General features: G+C 40.2%; 1 protein-coding gene and 1 long non-coding RNA gene across 3 annotated transcripts; one reads left to right on the top strand and one right to left on the bottom strand.

Annotated features, from left to right (window-relative positions):
* Positions 1-9,256: 9,256 nt before the first annotated feature.
* LOC138411941 (uncharacterized) lies at positions 9,257-10,683 on the bottom strand. Of its 2 annotated transcripts, XR_011244435.1 has the most exons (4): positions 10,549-10,683; positions 9,985-10,040; positions 9,687-9,803; positions 9,257-9,588 (listed from the first exon to the last, which is right to left on the bottom strand). It is a non-coding gene; the product is annotated as an uncharacterized lncRNA (long non-coding RNA). The 2 variants fall into 2 exon arrangements; XR_011244434.1 differs by having other exon boundaries at positions 9,257-9,803.
* A 61-nt stretch (positions 10,684-10,744) lies between these two features.
* tmem170a (transmembrane protein 170A) lies at positions 10,745-18,273 on the top strand. The gene is made up of 3 exons (XM_020108161.2): positions 10,745-11,116; positions 12,680-12,850; positions 13,292-18,273. The coding sequence occupies exons 1-3, from the start codon at positions 11,002-11,004 to the stop codon at positions 13,420-13,422; spliced, it is 417 nt and encodes a 138-aa protein (XP_019963720.1). The 5' UTR covers positions 10,745-11,001; the 3' UTR covers positions 13,423-18,273.
* The last annotated feature ends 118 nt before the right edge of the window (positions 18,274-18,391 follow it).

The following is an 18,391-nucleotide window of genomic DNA, read 5'->3' as shown; positions in this document are numbered from 1 at the left end:
TATCACGGTTTCAGGATTTACACGATTATTGATTAAATGAAAAACAAACAATATATAGCTAATGATATAACTAATTAACTACAATATTTATTATTATTGTCAACAATTACGTTTACGTTTAATTACGTGACTTGCGAGAGATTTCACCACGCAGTGCACACACAAATTAAAAAAAATCACTAGTATGCTACTGCTAGCATTCTAGCATTAGCACCAATGTGATGGGTTCATTTAAAGTCCATCCCCTCACAGAAAAAATATTTTTGAGTTTGAGACAAACATTGGAAAAATAAAATAAAATCGTCGATGTGTCCTGCTTAGAAACCTTACCCTTCCTGACTTGTTCTTTGGCATGTTGGCCAAATATAGGGGTATTATATATGTGTACTGAAGTATATACTGTCTTCTGACGGTCTCGTGTATCGAAGATTTGTGGATCTGTGGTCTAGTTTTGGAGCTGTTGTGCTCATAAGGTCTCCTCCATAACTCTTATAGGCACTGAACCTGGTAGTGATGGCTTTGAAGTAAAGATAAATTACATTAAACAATCAAAGTCAAATATGACATCATAGACACTGTCACATTTGACATCATAGACACTGTCACATGTGACATCACAGAAGCTGTCACATAGGACATCACAGACACTGTCAGTTAAATGTGATATTAAACAAACAGTTTTCCATGATATGAGCCCTACAATCATTTCTTTTTAGATGTGAATCTAAAATGTGAAGAATGAAAGTCTGAAAATACATCTCGTTTTTTAAAATCAGAAGTGACCACATTAGTAGGAGCGAGGGGTGGAGCCTGACTGAGAGCTCGAGGACACTGCATGCCCTCCTCGACCTGCACCCATTGGACATTACTAGCTTTCAATCACATCATATACACATCATATATTTGACTCTATATGGAACCATGACTTACAAAATGAACACCAGGGTGTATTGAGGAAGAAACAAGAGATGATTGATTCAATTTCAAATGTCTTTATTTTTTTAAGAATGGTTTCTCTCTTGTCACAAATGTACTTATTGTAAGTTGCTTTGGACAAAAGCATCTGCTAAATGCCCTAAATGTAAATATTTTCTTCATTTCCTTTGCCGCTTCTCCTCCTTCTCTCTGTCTAGTTTGTCTCTCTGCTCCTGCCTCTTCTTCTCTTGCAGCTCCTTCTTTTGCCTCTTCTCTGCCTCTTTCTTTGCTTTCTTTTGCTCCTTTTGAATCCTTGCCTTGTCCTTATCGGTCATCAAGGCCAGTTCCTGAAAAGACAGAGACGACAAGTGTTTAGATATTTTCTCTTTCGAAAGTCTGAATAAGAAACAAACTTAAAGTGCAACAAGTTCTTATTCAGATCAAACAGAGCTGATGTGACTTACCTGAAGCTTGATCTGTTTCAGAATGAGCAGCTTTAGTATGTCTGCCTCATGCTTGGCCGCCCACATCTGCTCAGTATTGCTGACCAGTTTCTCCAGCTCCTTGATTTTTGTGAAGCCAGCCTCCTTCTCAGCCTGCTCACTACTGAGATGGTCCTCCAGAGTGTTAACTTTCGTCTCCCACTCAGTCTTGTTCTGGAGGATCCTTGCCTCGATGGCTTGCTGCACGGAGATGAGCCTCTGGTTGCTGGCTTCCAGTGCCATATTCTGACTGCTGAGACTGTTGATCACCTGATCCGTATAGACAATTCTGGCCTCACGTTTGGTCACCCACTTCTCTTCTGTGACCTTGAGCTGTCTCTCCAGCTCCTTGATTCGATTGGAGCCAGCCTCCTTCTCCACCCGCTCACTACTGAGATGGTCCTCCAGAGTGTTAACTTTAGTCTCCCACTCAGTCTTGTTCTGGAGGATCCTTGCCTCCATGGCTTGCTGCATGGACAGGAGTTTCTTGTTGCTGGCTTCCAGTGCCTTATTTTGACTGGTGAGACTGTTGATCAGCTGATCCGTTTGGACAATTCTGGCCTCATGTTTGGTCACCCACTTCTCTTCTGTGACCTTGAGCTGTCTCTCCAGCTCCTTGATTCTACTGGAGCCAGCCTCCTTCTCTGCCTGCTCACGGCTGAGCTCGCGCTTCAGAGCCTTGATTTCTGACTGCCAGTCAGGCTCGTTCTGGAGAACTTTTGTCCCCATAGCTTTGAGCTTGGTTGTGAGCTCATTGATTTCCTCTTCCAGTGCCATTTTCTCATGCACTGTCCTGTCGATCACCTGTTCCCTCTGTTTAATGGAGTACTCCAGCTCATTGACGTGGTTGCACCTTTGCTTGAGGTCACGTCTGATCTTGTGGATCTCTGCCTGCTGGCTTTGACAACGAGTACTCAAGGACCTGTAGTCCTTCTCTTGGAGCCTCAACTCTTTCTTGGCATCCTTAAGGTCGAGCTGTAGTTCTTCCTTGAGTTTTTCATAATCTGCATTCTGCATGCTCTCCTTTTCCTTTTTCCATGAAGCTTCTTTGCAGGACATGGCGATCTTCAGACTGGCATTTTCATGAGCCAGATGCATATTCTTAGAATCCAAATTCTGCTTTTCCTCAAGGAGGTCCTCAAACAATTTCTCGTGGTCTGGCACCTGAAAGACACGAACAAACATATAACAGTTAAAAACACAGTCCCACACTCACTTTGAATTAAATGTTGATGAACCAGACCAACAAATCATTGATTTAACCACCAGTACATTTAAATACAGTTTCTTCAATTCTGTTAAATACAGTCTCTACATACTATGGATGTCACGATATGAAATTTTGGCGCAGAGCCAGAGGAAATGTCACGGTTTCAGGATTTACACGATTATTGATTAAATGAAAAACAAACAATATATAGCTAATGATATAACTAATTAACTACAATATTTATTATTATTGTCAACAATTACGTTTACGTTTAATTACGTGACTTGCGAGAGATTTCACCACGCAGTGCACACACAAATTTAAAAAAATCACTAGTATGCTACTGCTAGCATTCTAGCATTAGCACCAATGTGATGGGTTCATTTAAAGTCCATCCCCTCACAGAAAAAATATTTTTGAGTTTGAGACAAACATTGGAAAAATAAAATAAAATCGTCGATGTGTCCTGCTTAGAAACCTTACCCTTCCTGACTTGTTCTTTGGCATGTTGGCCAAATATAGGGGTATTATATATGTGTACTGAAGTATATACTGTCTTCTGACGGTCTCGTGTATCGAAGATTTGTGGATCTGTGGTCTAGTTTTGGAGCTGTTGTGCTCATAAGGTCTCCTCCATAACTCTTATAGGCACTGAACCTGGTAGTGATAGCTTTGAAGTAAAGATAAATTACATTAAACAATCAAAGTCAAATATGACATCATAGACACTGTCACATTTGACATCATAGACACTGTCACATGTGACATCACAGAAGCTGTCACATAGGACATCACAGACACTGTCAGTTAAATGTGATATTAAACAAACAGTTTTCCATGATATGAGCCCTACAATCATTTCTTTTTAGATGTGAATCTAAAATGTGAAGAATGAAAGTCTGAAAAAACATCTCGTTTTTTAAAATCAGAAGTGACCACATTAGTAGGAGCGAGGGGTGGAGCCTGACTGAGAGCTCGAGGACACTGCATGCCCTCCTCGACCTGCACCCATTGGACATTACTAGCTTTCAATCACATCATATACACATCATATATTTGACTCTATATGGAACCATGACTTACAAAATGAACACCAGGGTGTATTGAGGAAGAAACAAGAGATGATTGATTCAATTTCAAATGTCTTTATTTTTTTAAGAATGGTTTCTCTCTTGTCACAAATGTACTTATTGTAAGTTGCTTTGGACAAAAGCATCTGCTAAATGCCCTAAATGTAAATATTTTCTTCATTTCCTTTGCCGCTTCTCCTCCTTCTCTCTGTCTAGTTTGTCTCTCTGCTCCTGCCTCTTCTTCTCTTGCAGCTCCTTCTTTTGCCTCTTCTCTGCCTCTTTCTTTGCTTTCTTTTGCTCCTTTTGAATCCTTGCCTTGTCCTTATCGGTCATCAAGGCCAGTTCCTGAAAAGACAGAGACGACAAGTGTTTAGATATTTTCTCTTTCGAAAGTCTGAATAAGAAACAAACTTAAAGTGCAACAAGTTCTTATTCAGATCAAACAGAGCTGATGTGACTTACCTGAAGCTTGATCTGTTTCAGAATGAGCAGCTTTAGTATGTCTGCCTCATGCTTGGCCGCCCACATCTGCTCAGTATTGCTGACCAGTTTCTCCAGCTCCTTGATTTTTGTGAAGCCAGCCTCCTTCTCAGCCTGCTCACTACTGAGATGGTCCTCCAGAGTGTTAACTTTCGTCTCCCACTCAGTCTTGTTCTGGAGGATCCTTGCCTCGATGGCTTGCTGCACGGAGATGAGCCTCTGGTTGCTGGCTTCCAGTGCCATATTCTGACTGCTGAGACTGTTGATCACCTGATCCGTATAGACAATTCTGGCCTCACGTTTGGTCACCCACTTCTCTTCTGTGACCTTGAGCTGTCTCTCCAGCTCCTTGATTCGATTGGAGCCAGCCTCCTTCTCCACCCGCTCACTACTGAGATGGTCCTCCAGAGTGTTAACTTTAGTCTCCCACTCAGTCTTGTTCTGGAGGATCCTTGCCTCCATGGCTTGCTGCATGGACAGGAGTTTCTTGTTGCTGGCTTCCAGTGCCTTATTTTGACTGGTGAGACTGTTGATCAGCTGATCCGTTTGGACAATTCTGGCCTCATGTTTGGTCACCCACTTCTCTTCTGTGACCTTGAGCTGTCTCTCCAGCTCCTTGATTCTACTGGAGCCAGCCTCCTTCTCTGCCTGCTCACGGCTGAGCTCGCGCTTCAGAGCCTTGATTTCTGACTGCCAGTCAGGCTCGTTCTGGAGAACTTTTGTCCCCATAGCTTTGAGCTTGGTTGTGAGCTCATTGATTTCCTCTTCCAGTGCCATTTTCTCATGCACTGTCCTGTCGATCACCTGTTCCCTCTGTTTAATGGAGTACTCCAGCTCATTGACGTGGTTGCACCTTTGCTTGAGGTCACGTCTGATCTTGTGGATCTCTGCCTGCTGGCTTTGACAACGAGTACTCAAGGACCTGTAGTCCTTCTCTTGGAGCCTCAACTCTTTCTTGGCATCCTTAAGGTCGAGCTGTAGTTCTTCCTTGAGTTTTTCATAATCTGCATTCTGCATGCTCTCCTTTTCCTTTTTCCATGAAGCTTCTTTGCAGGACATGGCGATCTTCAGACTGGCATTTTCATGAGCCAGATGCATATTCTTAGAATCCAAATTCTGCTTTTCCTCAAGGAGGTCCTCAAACAATTTCTCGTGGTCTGGCACCTGAAAGACACGAACAAACATATAACAGTTAAAAACACAGTCCCACACTCACTTTGAATTAAATGTTGATGAACCAGACCAACAAATCATTGATTTAACCACCAGTACATTTAAATACAGTTTCTTCAATTCTGTTAAATACAGTCTCTACATACTATGGATGTCACGATATGAAATTTTGGCGCAGAGCCAGAGGAAATGTCACGGTTTCAGGATTTACACGATTATTGATTAAATGAAAAACAAACAATATATAGCTAATGATATAACTAATTAACTACAATATTTATTATTATTGTCAACAATTACGTTTACGTTTAATTACGTGACTTGCGAGAGATTTCACCACGCAGTGCACACACAAATTAAAAAAAATCACTAGTATGCTACTGCTAGCATTCTAGCATTAGCACCAATGTGATGGGTTCATTTAAAGTCCATCCCCTCACAGAAAAAATATTTTTGAGTTTGAGACAAACATTGGAAAAATAAAATAAAATCGTCGATGTGTCCTGCTTAGAAACCTTACCCTTCCTGACTTGTTCTTTGGCATGTTGGCCAAATATAGGGGTATTATATATGTGTACTGAAGTATATACTGTCTTCTGACGGTCTCGTGTATCGAAGATTTGTGGATCTGTGGTCTAGTTTTGGAGCTGTTGTGCTCATAAGGTCTCCTCCATAACTCTTATAGGCACTGAACCTGGTAGTGATGGCTTTGAAGTAAAGATAAATTACATTAAACAATCAAAGTCAAATATGACATCATAGACACTGTCACATTTGACATCATAGACACTGTCACATGTGACATCACAGAAGCTGTCACATAGGACATCACAGACACTGTCAGTTAAATGTGATATTAAACAAACAGTTTTCCATGATATGAGCCCTACAATCATTTCTTTTTAGATGTGAATCTAAAATGTGAAGAATGAAAGTCTGAAAATACATCTCGTTTTTTAAAATCAGAAGCGACCACATTAGTAGGAGCGAGGGGTGGAGCCTGACTGAGAGCTCGAGGACACTGCATGCCCTCCTCGACCTGCACCCATTGGACATTACTAGCTTTCAATCACATCATATACACATCATATATTTGACTCTATATGGAACCATGACTTACAAAATGAACACCAGGGTGTATTGAGGAAGAAACAAGAGATGATTGATTCAATTTCAAATGTCTTTATTTTTTTAAGAATGGTTTCTCTCTTGTCACAAATGTACTTATTGTAAGTTGCTTTGGACAAAAGCATCTGCTAAATGCCCTAAATGTAAATATTTTCTTCATTTCCTTTGCCGCTTCTCCTCCTTCTCTCTGTCTAGTTTGTCTCTCTGCTCCTGCCTCTTCTTCTCTTGCAGCTCCTTCTTTTGCCTCTTCTCTGCCTCTTTCTTTGCTTTCTTTTGCTCCTTTTGAATCCTTGCCTTGTCCTTATCGGTCATCAAGGCCAGTTCCTGAAAAGACAGAGACGACAAGTGTTTAGATATTTTCTCTTTCAAAAGTCTGAATAAGAAACAAACTTAAAGTGCAACAAGTTCTTATTCAGATCAAACAGAGCTGATGTGACTTACCTGAAGCTTGATCTGTTTCAGAATGAGCAGCTTTAGTATGTCTGCCTCATGCTTGGCCGCCCACATCTGCTCAGTATTGCTGACCAGTTTCTCCAGCTCCTTGATTTTTGTGAAGCCAGCCTCCTTCTCAGCCTGCTCACTACTGAGATGGTCCTCCAGAGTGTTAACTTTCGTCTCCCACTCAGTCTTGTTCTGGAGGATCCTTGCCTCGATGGCTTGCTGCACGGAGATGAGCCTCTGGTTGCTGGCTTCCAGTGCCATATTCTGACTGCTGAGACTGTTGATCACCTGATCCGTATAGACAATTCTGGCCTCACGTTTGGTCACCCACTTCTCTTCTGTGACCTTGAGCTGTCTCTCCAGCTCCTTGATTCGATTGGAGCCAGCCTCCTTCTCCACCCGCTCACTACTGAGATGGTCCTCCAGAGTGTTAACTTTAGTCTCCCACTCAGTCTTGTTCTGGAGGATCCTTGCCTCCATGGCTTGCTGCATGGACAGGAGTTTCTTGTTGCTGGCTTCCAGTGCCTTATTTTGACTGGTGAGACTGTTGATCAGCTGATCCGTTTGGACAATTCTGGCCTCATGTTTGGTCACCCACTTCTCTTCTGTGACCTTGAGCTGTCTCTCCAGCTCCTTGATTCTACTGGAGCCAGCCTCCTTCTCTGCCTGCTCACGGCTGAGCTCGCGCTTCAGAGCCTTGATTTCTGACTGCCAGTCAGGCTCGTTCTGGAGAACTTTTGTCCCCATAGCTTTGAGCTTGGTTGTGAGCTCATTGATTTCCTCTTCCAGTGCCATTTTCTCATGCACTGTCCTGTCGATCACCTGTTCCCTCTGTTTAATGGAGTACTCCAGCTCATTGACGTGGTTGCACCTTTGCTTGAGGTCACGTCTGATCTTGTGGATCTCTGCCTGCTGGCTTTGACAACGAGTACTCAAGGACCTGTAGTCCTTCTCTTGGAGCCTCAACTCTTTCTTGGCATCCTTAAGGTCGAGCTGTAGTTCTTCCTTGAGTTTTTCATAATCTGCATTCTGCATGCTCTCCTTTTCCTTTTTCCATGAAGCTTCTTTGCAGGACATGGCGATCTTCAGACTGGCATTTTCATGAGCCAGATGCATATTCTTAGAATCCAAATTCTGCTTTTCCTCAAGGAGGTCCTCAAACAATTTCTCGTGGTCTGGCACCTGAAAGACACGAACAAACATATAACAGTTAAAAACACAGTCCCACACTCACTTTGAATTAAATGTTGATGAACCAGACCAACAAATCATTGATTTAACCACCAGTACATTTAAATACAGTTTCTTCAATTCTGTTAAATACAGTCTCTACATACTATGGATGTCACGATATGAAATTTTGGCGCAGAGCCAGAGGAAATATCACGGTTTCAGGATTTACACGATTATTGATTAAATGAAAAACAAACAATATATAGCTAATGATATAACTAATTAACTACAATATTTATTATTATTGTCAACAATTACGTTTACGTTTAATTACGTGACTTGCGAGAGATTTCACCACGCAGTGCACACACAAATTAAAAAAAATCACTAGTATGCTACTGCTAGCATTCTAGCATTAGCACCAATGTGATGGGTTCATTTAAAGTCCATCCCCTCACAGAAAAAATATTTTTGAGTTTGAGACAAACATTGGAAAAATAAAATAAAATCGTCGATGTGTCCTGCTTAGAAACCTTACCCTTCCTGACTTGTTCTTTGGCATGTTGGCCAAATATAGGGGTATTATATATGTGTACTGAAGTATATACTGTCTTCTGACGGTCTCGTGTATCGAAGATTTGTGGATCTGTGGTCTAGTTTTGGAGCTGTTGTGCTCATAAGGTCTCCTCCATAACTCTTATAGGCACTGAACCTGGTAGTGATGGCTTTGAAGTAAAGATAAATTACATTAAACAATCAAAGTCAAATATGACATCATAGACACTGTCACATTTGACATCATAGACACTGTCACATGTGACATCACAGAAGCTGTCACATAGGACATCACAGACACTGTCAGTTAAATGTGATATTAAACAAACAGTTTTCCATGATATGAGCCCTACAATCATTTCTTTTTAGATGTGAATCTAAAATGTGAAGAATGAAAGTCTGAAAATACATCTCGTTTTTTAAAATCAGAAGTGACCACATTAGTAGGAGCGAGGGGTGGAGCCTGACAGAGAGCTCGAGGACACTGCATGCCCTCCTCGACCTGCACCCATTGGACATTACTAGCTTTCAATCACATCATATACACATCATATATTTGACTCTATATGGAACCATGACTTACAAAATGAACACCAGGGTGTATTGAGGAAGAAACAAGAGATGATTGATTCAATTTCAAATGTCTTTATTTTTTTAAGAATGGTTTCTCTCTTGTGACAAATGTACTTATTGTAAGTTGCTTTGGACAAAAGCATCTGCTAAATGCCCTAAATGTAAATATTTTCTTCATTTGCTTTGCCGCTTCTCCTCCTTCTCTCTGTCTAGTTTGTCTCTCTGCTCCTGCCTCTTCTTCTCTTGCAGCTCCTTCTTTTGCCTCTTCTCTGCCTCTTTCTTTGCTTTCTTTTGCTCCTTTTGAATCCTTGCCTTGTCCTTATCGGTCATCATTTTATTAGGGACGGACGAACCTGAGGGACATAGCTGTGCTGACCGTGTTCTGTCTCTTATGGCAAAAAAGAAAAGACAACACTTTTTAACTAAGGTTTATCAAATCTGAAAGTAAAAGATGAACATTGTTGTGATAGTGTTAATTTTACCAACCACAATGGATATAGAAATTGACTCAATATTATTATCATGTTGACCAGCCTGAAGCTGCCGATCTCCACCATGTTGCTACGGCCACAGTGGATTCTGAGGACATCAGGTGTTGCAGTGCTTCATGAAATGAAAAAAGTCATGTTAAAGGATGTTTTATGCTGAAATCATTGTCACATCTGTAGATATTAAGGAAAAGAGGAGAAACACGATTATTTACAGATACTGTACAATACAATAATTACAATAATTTTGACACATGTAATATCAGCTGTGTTAAGCAGCCAAGACGGGTACTTACAGTTTATTCTGTGTTCAGCAGGTGGAAGCACCACAGATTTCAGCCAAACTGATGTACTAAAAGAAATAAACATTGTACAAATATATATAATGTCTTTCTACCACATATGTAATATTCAAGGGTGATAATCTCTCACAGTGCTGTTGATAACAGTCCACTTCAAGTCCCTCAACTTCTCGCAGTGTTAAAACAGATACATATATAATAAATATGAGCACTGTTTACAACAGTAGTGTGCAGAGATTATAATCACATCTACACTGAGTCTAATTCACTGTGAATTCTATAACAGGCTAAAAAAAGAGGTTGTAATAGTAATGGTGGTTATACAAGTCTGTATCACATGCAGCTTATTAATATTAACTTATTAAAATTACAATCAAATGACAAAACACAACTCTTTACTAAAGCTAGTTAACTTGCTTCAAACTTCATTAGACGTGTTAAATAAACAGTAAATTACCTCAATAACATCAAAAACCACTTGAGGCTTGTAAGTATATGTAATTATGATAATAAATAAATCAATAGGTTTTGTTGTTGTAAAGTTTCAGGGTAACTTACCTCTGTTCGGTTCGATGTTACGACCGCGACCATCCCGGAGCAACAACACTGCGGCGCAAACCGGTTAGCGCGCCTCCTTTTTGCCCATTTATGGGTTAGCCAGGAACTAGGAGGAGTCAGGCCCCGGCAAGATGGCGCCGGGTGAAACGCCCACTACGAGCCTCATTTTCGCTCTTCAGAAACCAACGGGTGGCGTCACGGACACTACGTCCTTCTTTATATACAGTCTATGGTTTAATGACATGATGGACACTCTTGTACAGTAGGTGGCGGTGTACACCTTAAGTTGTTTGCGATCCGCCAGTAAACCGAGAGAAGAAGAAGTAAAAACCTGCAGCTAGCTGGTGTTACGTCGAGATGGAGTGTTGTGAAATCCCACAGCAACCACTCTGATGGTTTCCCACGTCTCTTGTCCATCTGTCCCTCATGCAGCGTCCAGTGTCGGTGTGAGACATGACGGACAGATACAGTGAGGTCGGCTTTGTCCAGCAAATACTCGGGTTGAATTTAGTGCCGAGGAAAAATGGCACACACCGAGGAAACGACACGTCTCTCAGCGACTTCTCAGGTGGGCTAATGTTTGCTAGCTTGTTAGCTACAAAACCTGCAAACAGTGCTGACTTACACACTATAGGTTGAGGAATATCACAATGCGTGTTCCACGTTCCCCCTGTTTACAAACGTGTTCAGTGCTATAATGTGCTTAGTCCTCTTGTAAATGTCTCCTTGTAGGTTAGTAGCTGGACGCACTGTTAGCATTATTTCGATATCTCCTGTATATTAGCGAAGCGAGCTCGCTCCCTGCTAACTCTCAGCTGTTGTTAAAATAACACTCTGACTTGTCCCAAGCGATGGTGGACAGAGGCTGTTGGGAGTTTCCATGTTATTTGGGTTAGCTCAATTCACCACCTCTAACGTGAGTTGTTAGCTGTTTAATAACGTTACGTAACGCTGAATTCCATCCCTGTGCGCTGCTATAGTTGTGTGCTCTCCTAAGTATTGTGGGGGAGGCTGAGGCCAGAACGTGTCTGACTATCCACCTGCTTGTATTTGATTATTGAGCAACAAGTTAATGCAAAATCCAATCTTTGTTCCTCAGCCTAAAGCCATTGTTCCATTCACAACAATGCAATTAAGTCACACTTTTTCTTCAGTTTTCCCTCCTTACACCTCCCCAATCGGTTTATAACAAAATCATAGAGGTGACTGTAATCTTTCAACTTTAATTCAAAGGTTTTGATCAAATATATCATGTAGAGGTGAGTGTAAACACTGACATTACACATTAAGGAATTAAAGACTGTTATTCATAGTCCCTTGATTGTGTCACTGTCCAAATACTTATGGAACCATCTGGATTCCAGAAATGTACAATCATGGAATCAAGAGAACAATATAATGGTACTGACCAATATGTATTTTCATTTTAAGATACTGTGGACACCATAGCACAGATATGTGGACTCCTTGTGTTGTGTACTGATGTATCTTAGTCAAGAGAATCTATGCATTTCCATGGATTAAGTTTGGGAAAGAATTATACACCTATATTACAAAACAGTAATATAAATGTAATATATTAACTGCTTCTGTAATGATGTGTGCATCTTTAAGTGGTGGCTAATGTGATTAAGAAAATATTGTGACTTGTCTTGGACTCAAAAGCTGAAGTATGGGACTTGGCCCTGTCCTGACTCGGACTTGAGTCTCAATCTTCTTTGTTCCCCATGAACCTGTAGACTGTACTGATGTGTGAAACTCTTCTGACGGAAGGAAGAGGGAATTTCCAAAAGATATTCCTTTCTTTGGTATCTTGATGCTGGTGGTTGGAGAGCACTGTCATTTTGAAGTCTCCCATAGGTGTTCAGTTCAGTTGAGATGTGGAGACTGGCCACTAACCCTAACCCTCTGCGTGGTATCATATTTATGTATTCAGGTATTTCCTTTCATTGGTCGCTCATATTTGTCAAAATCCTTTTCACAGACGAGATGTAGTGAGTGGAATGAAGAATCATGTTAATGAAAAATGTAATGATCTGATTTAATTGGTCCAGCGTCATGTGGAACTGTTTATGATTCATTATTTGATTAGCATGAAGTGATGATTGACTACATGACTGTGTTTGTGCAGAGATGTGGTATGGAGTGTTTCTGTGGGCAGCGGTTTCTTCCCTGGTCTTCCACCTGCCTGCAGCTCTCCTCTCCCTTGCCACGCTGCGTCAGCACAGGATGGCCCGATTCATGCCCATTGCAATCCTCCTCATGGGCATCGTGGGACCAGTGTGTGGGGGAGTCCTCACCAGTAAGTAATGGGGATGTGCACTATTAGTTGACTAAATGATTAAATATTTCTACTCTCTCAAGAAGTACTAATTAGTTAAACTACTTGATTAAAGTGCCCTTTTAACTATCACACCCAAGACGTTGGGCAGCTTCTGGCCATCTGCCGGAGTTGCTCCCGTCTCTTCTACGAGTAAAGGAAGCATTTGCATTTCATCAGATTTATGTCAAAACAAAATCCAGAGTCGAGTAAAACGTGGCCAGATTCCACCAACTTTACATTATCATACATCAATGAACTGTTATTTTGTAATCTGACATGTTTGGAAGAATTATCGTCTTTATATATATATATATATAAATTTCAGTTTTATTTCTCTATTTCATGGAAAATATTTTGGCTTAAAATCAGAAAACAGGTCAGTTAATGGATACTTATGTAATGTTTTGTCATGTTTTTAAGGTGCAGCCATCGCAGGTGTTTACAAGGCGGCAGGGAAGAGGATGATCTCTTTGGAGGCTCTTGTTTTTGGGGTTGGACAGTCCTTTTGTGTCCTCATCATCTCTTTCCTCAGGGTCCTCGCAACCCTTTAGCAGAGCTGAGGCTTGTCTGGATGGACCTGATGCTGCTGGGTCACTCTCACACAGGCAGCACCACAGTTTTACATGGTATACACCACATCCCGGCAAATCCTGGGCCACATGTAAACCAGCCAGATGTGGGTCAGGATGTCACTACCTGCTGATGGACCAGGAACAGAACAGATTTTAGTCTACTATGAAAAAATAAGCAGCAAGTGTTATACAGCACTAAGCCTTCTGATTAGCTGTCGAGACATCTCTATGATGTCACTGTAAGACAGCAAACTACTGATCACAGGGCAAGTATACACTACACAACAGCAAATACAGTGTATTTAAAAATGACAAATGATCACTAGACACTTAATTATTATGTATGCAGTTTTATGTGTGATGTAGAGGCAGCATGATGCTGTTCTGCAGTAGTATCCAAATGACATTAACCTCTTAGGTTCTGTGTTTGTGTACTTCTATAGTTGTGAGGACCAATTTGTTTGAGGGTAATGACTTGACTCTGAGGTTCAATTATAATTAGTTAGAGCTTTGGCGAATGTTTGGGTTAGACATTTAGTTAAAGTGCTTGAGGTCAGGGTCTGTATAATGTCAATAAGTGTCCTCACAGAGACAAATGCCCAAGTACAAATGTCTAATTTGAAAGATGTACTCATGTTCTTTCATTGGGGATCAATATAATATATAATGGGACGTACATTGATTTGATACATTTGATTTGTGCTGAGGGATGCTGTTGTCAAAGATGGGTGAACAGGTGTCCCCTCTCTTGGTAGCTACTTTGAATTCACAACTTCTTCAAACTGGATTTTCATTCTCAAGGACAACCCCGTGTTTCTTTGTGATGTCCAAAGCGATGGCATGCTGCTAAATTTTAGCTTCTCTTTTTGGGAACAGCTGACATTCTCCATTCAGTTGCACTGTTAATGCGCAAATGTACAGTGTACATGGTATGATGAACATTGTTTTTCATAGCGTGGTATACTGTGAAACCAGCTGCAACCTCAGTATGTGAATGTTGGACTCCGTGCAGTGACTGGATAACAGTCATTTTGACAGATGCTCTTTTGATACAGGAAGATGATGGTTTTATGCAAGATCCTGGCTTTTCCTTTGAGGCCTTAATTTCTATTTTCTAATATCCAAAGTGGTGTTCTCTTCAGGGCTGTCTTTCTTTAACACCCTTTCTATTGCTGCCCTTTTGTTCTTTCTCATAGTTTTTGTTTAGATCAATTCAAGTCGGACTGCCTGTCTGCTATAGGTTCCAAATCAGCAATTCACACTTACTGCCACCTGTCACCTTTACATGACACTGTTGAAAATGTTTAGTTGTGATCACACAGCCTAGAGAATGTCTTCATAGTTTCTCTGCTCATCTTCTTAGTTTGTCAGTTTATTTGTTTAAAGCGAATTCCTTACAGGCTGTTGTCAGTTTTCTTGACAAACCCAAAGATCACCTTTGTTAGATCTTTTCCAATCTCTTTGAATGATATTTTATTTTTTTTCGTATTATTCCCAAGTCTTTTAGCTGTTCAATCTTTTTGACCAAATACAGATTGCTCATATTTTTCAAGTGTGAATATGATGTTTCGATGATGGTTTAATAGAAGTGTGTTCCCTTGTACATCAGTCACAACATTCAAACCAGTGAGTGGTTTTTATGCTGACAGGTCATGTATACAGTGTGTGTGCACGCCATCAGGTTTTATTGTTGTATTTTTATCGGCTCATTGACTCCCACAGTCGTTATGCTATTTGTTGCTTTTGGAAGTGGACAGATACTTTTGAATTAACATCACACATGTACAACTTTCATATACAGGCAAACTCTAAGTGTAATATTATGCTTTGTTAAATGTGATGCAGTTTGCTCTGTCAGCTGGCACCACTAACAGACCTGTAGTTAATGTGAGCACAATTCCCTTTTCCACCTGATTTGACTTTGGTTTGGATTTGATATTTAACCTCAGTATCTTCGTGTTGATGACAATAATAGTAAACCAATATGCAGTTAATTGAATTAACAAACTGGAGCTGCCACCAGTGGACCAGATTTTGAGCTGTAATGGAACAGAAACAAGACAGCTTGTAAAAATCCAGGTAGAATCTGTGGAGCAAAGATTGAGTCATTTTTGCTCTGATGGATCCAGAACTTCTTTCTTTACAAATGTTACTGTTATTATTTCCCACATTTTCCTACAAAGATCCCATCTTGTAATAGAGCCTGTACATGATCAGAAACTTACACTACTCATTAAAACCAGTTAGCTTAAAGCTAGTGGACCATTTGTTCTATTAACTGTCATTGATTTTTACTAAGCGTTAGGAGCCTTTTAACTCATGCGATGGCAAAGAGAGCAGACAGCAAGCTTCACCTTCATCTCCTCGATGATGCGTTTAAACCCCTAAAACCAAAGATGGCTTGTATTCTTCCCCTTGTACTTCACTAGCTACTCTTCAGTTCAGTAGTTTAGTTCCATCTGAAAATTCCATGATGCGTGTAAACATTCAGCAAATCAAACTGAAGCTAGAATGAAGAAGTTTCTGGTTTTAGTTTAATCCTGGGAAGTACGATATCTAAAAATGTCTAAAAATAGGAAAATGCCATCATTAGAGAATGAGTAGACACTAATGACAGCACAGTTGGATTGTTAAGAGCAGGTTATAGACATTCAGTGCGATTAGGAACTACAATGGGACAGTAGTAATTTCTGGACAGTGACCATGATAACCATTACCTGAGGAATTTAGAGAAATATGATTTATTTCTCTAACTTATTTCATTAATTCATTTTAATGGGGTGTCCTCAGATTTTGGAACAAGATGAGATAATTGCCTTCGACACTAAACCATCATTTCTTAAAATGTAATTTCATTGAGACTGGATTTTATCCACGGAGGAAACTCAGCTCATTGCACTGTACATATTGTATGTTCTGTATATGCACAATCCCCTGAGCTGAGAAAAGTGAATCAATTTTTGTTACTACAAAGATGGAGTGGAAAATCAAAGCAGTCCATTGAAATATGTGGCTGGTGCAGGAATAAATGGAGTTGTGTTAATCCCTTGGCCTTGCTGTTAATGCTGTACATTTTGGAGAATTTTTATTTTTTTATGGTTGTGTAATTTAGCTCCTTGAGGACAGGAGTTCTCTGTGGTTCTGTTACTGCAGCTTACACTGTTACCTTAATAAATTCAGTCTCGATGTTTTCACTTCTGTCTAAACTAGTTTGCATCAATACTAATCTATCTGGACAGGTGACACTGATACAACTGTTTTGTTGTCTGACCTTACAGACAATAAACGTGTTTTCCATTCTTGTGTTGGCAGACAATTCTAAACAAGTGCTTTAATGTGAACTGTTAGATACAGCATAACATTTCCATACATACAGACTAAACTGTCTCAGGGCAAACTCTTGCTCTAGCTTAAAGGTTCAGTGTGTAGAATTAAGTGACATCTAGTGGTGAAGTTGCATGTTGCTGAATACCCCTCACCTCACCCTCTCCTTAAAAGGTGATCAATTCGGCAACTGTGGATGTGGCTGAGGGGTTGAGCAGTTGTCCTCCAACTAGAAGGTTTGCTGCTTGAATCCCAGCCCTTGCCAAAGTGTCCTTGTGCAAAATGCTGAACTCCCAAAAAAATTCTCCTCCTAAATGTAGAATGTAAGTTCCTTCGTATAAAAGCGTCAGCTAAATGACATGTAATGTAATGTAGTTTGTCCTGGTGTGGCTTGTGTGGCCTCTGCGGACCCACTCCTCGTGTAAATATAAAGTATTTAAATATAAAGGGCCAATTCTAGGGTAAAGAAAACCACAATTTGTACAATTTAGATGAAACATTACTAGGATTATTTTATATAAAATTTCTGCCAACAGATCCCTTTAAGTCAAATCCTACACACTGGACCTTAAACGTTCATGTTCTTGCACCTACTTAAAACAGGCCTAGGAATGTAGAGAATTTTAAGCCACAAGACTAATAGAAGATCAAGTAACTAATACAAGTAGCTGTTCGCTTGATGCATATGTCAAGCCTGCTACCACCAGTAAAAGAAAAGGGAAATTAATGAGAACTTGGGGATGTTTGGTAAAAAATACTCATGCAAATTCCAAATGAGGTGAGATGTGGAGTCCTGGAGTCAATTTTGACAAACAGGGAGATTCACTATTTTAGTCATGAGCCACTTTACTCAATAGTTTATAAAGTAAATGTTAGATGGTCTGTATTTATATAGCTTTCTCGTCGTCTTGATGACCTCTCAAAGCTCTTTACAGTAAAGAACAGTACCTTTATTCAAAGCATGTTGATAACAGCAGCCTTTCAGGACGTTCTCCTTCATGAAGTTTATAATGTTCAGTTTGAGCTGAAAGTGAGTCCTCTGCTTCATTACTTTGGATTACTTCAGAAGATGTAGTTCATGGTGCTGTTTAACCTAGTTGCATTATATTGGGAAACATTTGTTCAACATAGAATAGCCGTCAATACAGACTGGTACAGTTCATCCAGAAAATCCCTGAGTGCTGCATGGGATGTTCCTTCATGGATTGTAATGGGGGGCAATGTACACAGAAGACTGGGAGCTATGTGATTTTACTGAAAACACAATAAATGTATCAGTGTCATTTTCTCTGATGGACAAACACAATAAACAAGTGAATCAAATTATAAATATCAAGGTAATGCTGAGTATCTGCTGTAATTGAACCATGTATTCCTATGGTCCTCATTCCTGGATCAGTCTTGTTAAATTTTTATCAGATACAAATGGTTTAAAGTAAATTTTACTGAAGTAAATTAAGTGCCATTGGTAATTATTTTCATGAAATAAAAATGTTTCAACTAGAACGTTGTGGTGTTTTTTGTGTCCTTTGTCTGCCTCTAGTGGGAATGAGTGGGAATGAATGAGTGCAATAAAACCGACAGCACTGACTTAATCCTCTTTCAGAAATGTAAATGATAATGC

The sequence above is a fragment of the Paralichthys olivaceus genome, chromosome 10 (genome assembly GCF_024713975.1).
Source record: "Paralichthys olivaceus isolate ysfri-2021 chromosome 10, ASM2471397v2, whole genome shotgun sequence".
In the NCBI taxonomy this organism is placed as follows: Eukaryota; Metazoa; Chordata; class Actinopteri; order Pleuronectiformes; family Paralichthyidae; genus Paralichthys; species Paralichthys olivaceus.
This window is presented reverse-complemented; position numbering and strand designations above follow the sequence as displayed.